Source organism: Phalaenopsis equestris, unplaced genomic scaffold, assembly GCF_001263595.1.
Source record: "Phalaenopsis equestris unplaced genomic scaffold, ASM126359v1 Scaffold191849, whole genome shotgun sequence".
In the NCBI taxonomy this organism is placed as follows: Eukaryota; Viridiplantae; Streptophyta; class Magnoliopsida; order Asparagales; family Orchidaceae; genus Phalaenopsis; species Phalaenopsis equestris.
The window spans coordinates 1-919 of NW_018211798.1; the positions used below are offsets into that span (position 1 = coordinate 1).

General features: G+C 37.6%; 1 protein-coding gene across 1 annotated transcript; it reads right to left on the reverse strand.

Annotated features, from left to right (window-relative positions):
• Window positions 1-10: 10 nt before the first annotated feature.
• On the reverse strand, window positions 11-904 carry LOC110034647 (programmed cell death protein 2-like; the record flags this gene model as incomplete). The annotated part of the gene is made up of 3 exons (XM_020738896.1): window positions 11-295; window positions 369-703; window positions 789-904. Coding segments are annotated over 3 exons (736 nt in total), but the record flags the coding sequence as incomplete, so codon positions are not given.
• Window positions 905-919: the final 15 nt, after the last annotated feature.

The following is a 919-nucleotide window of genomic DNA, read 5'->3' on the forward strand; positions in this document are numbered from 1 at the left end:
GCAGATTTACAATGGAGTGAGCATGAAATGTTAAAAGCGGGCAAATGGCAGATATAAAAGCACCTAAAACATTGCTCCGGATATGCATCCATCCGTTTCTTGAACTTCAAAAAAGTTCTATCAGCACCCAAAGCCTTATCATATTCATATCCCTCTCCTTCCCAAACTTCATCATCTTTATCATTATTAGAATCATCTTCTTGTTTAACAGAAAGTTTGGCATAATTGGCACAAACAGCAGCAACTTCACCAACGGATCGATCTTCCTGAGTATATATATAAAAGCAAGGAACCACTGCAACCAAGATGAAACACAAACAAATTACTTTCTCTCTCATATCTAAACTATCAAAAAAGTCCTATCACACCTGGTATGCTTGAGTTTATGCCATTTAGTGTTGACTCAGATCTCATACTCGTCTTATTAGATCCTAAAATCAAGGAGCCATTTGGTTTCTTGGACCGAGAAGCTTGTGAGCAAGCTTCAGAAAGTTCCCGAGCCAATTCATCAAAGTATAAATCATCATATTCCTCCTCAACACTTTCTTCATCGCCACTCACCAAGTTCTTCTCAACACTTCCATCGTTACCCCTAACCATGTTTTTCTCATCCCCATTGCAGTTTGCAGAAGGTTTGGAATCTTCACAGATGCCATTGAGAGTCTTCTCGCTATTGCACTTTTGCATGCGAAGTGCTCGCCAGCTGCAAACTTTGATTAAAACCATGAAATAATAAATTATACAAATGAAAAAAATACAGTAAACGATATCGCTTCTTTAGAACAAACCATTTAGGGCTACCCCCGCATTTTTTCGTCAAACAGCCAAAGACATAGATGACTCTTTCGTCAACATTCAATTTTGGCAATTTAATAGGAGCATATACCTGAAATTTTACAGAACAAAAACACCAAAAAAA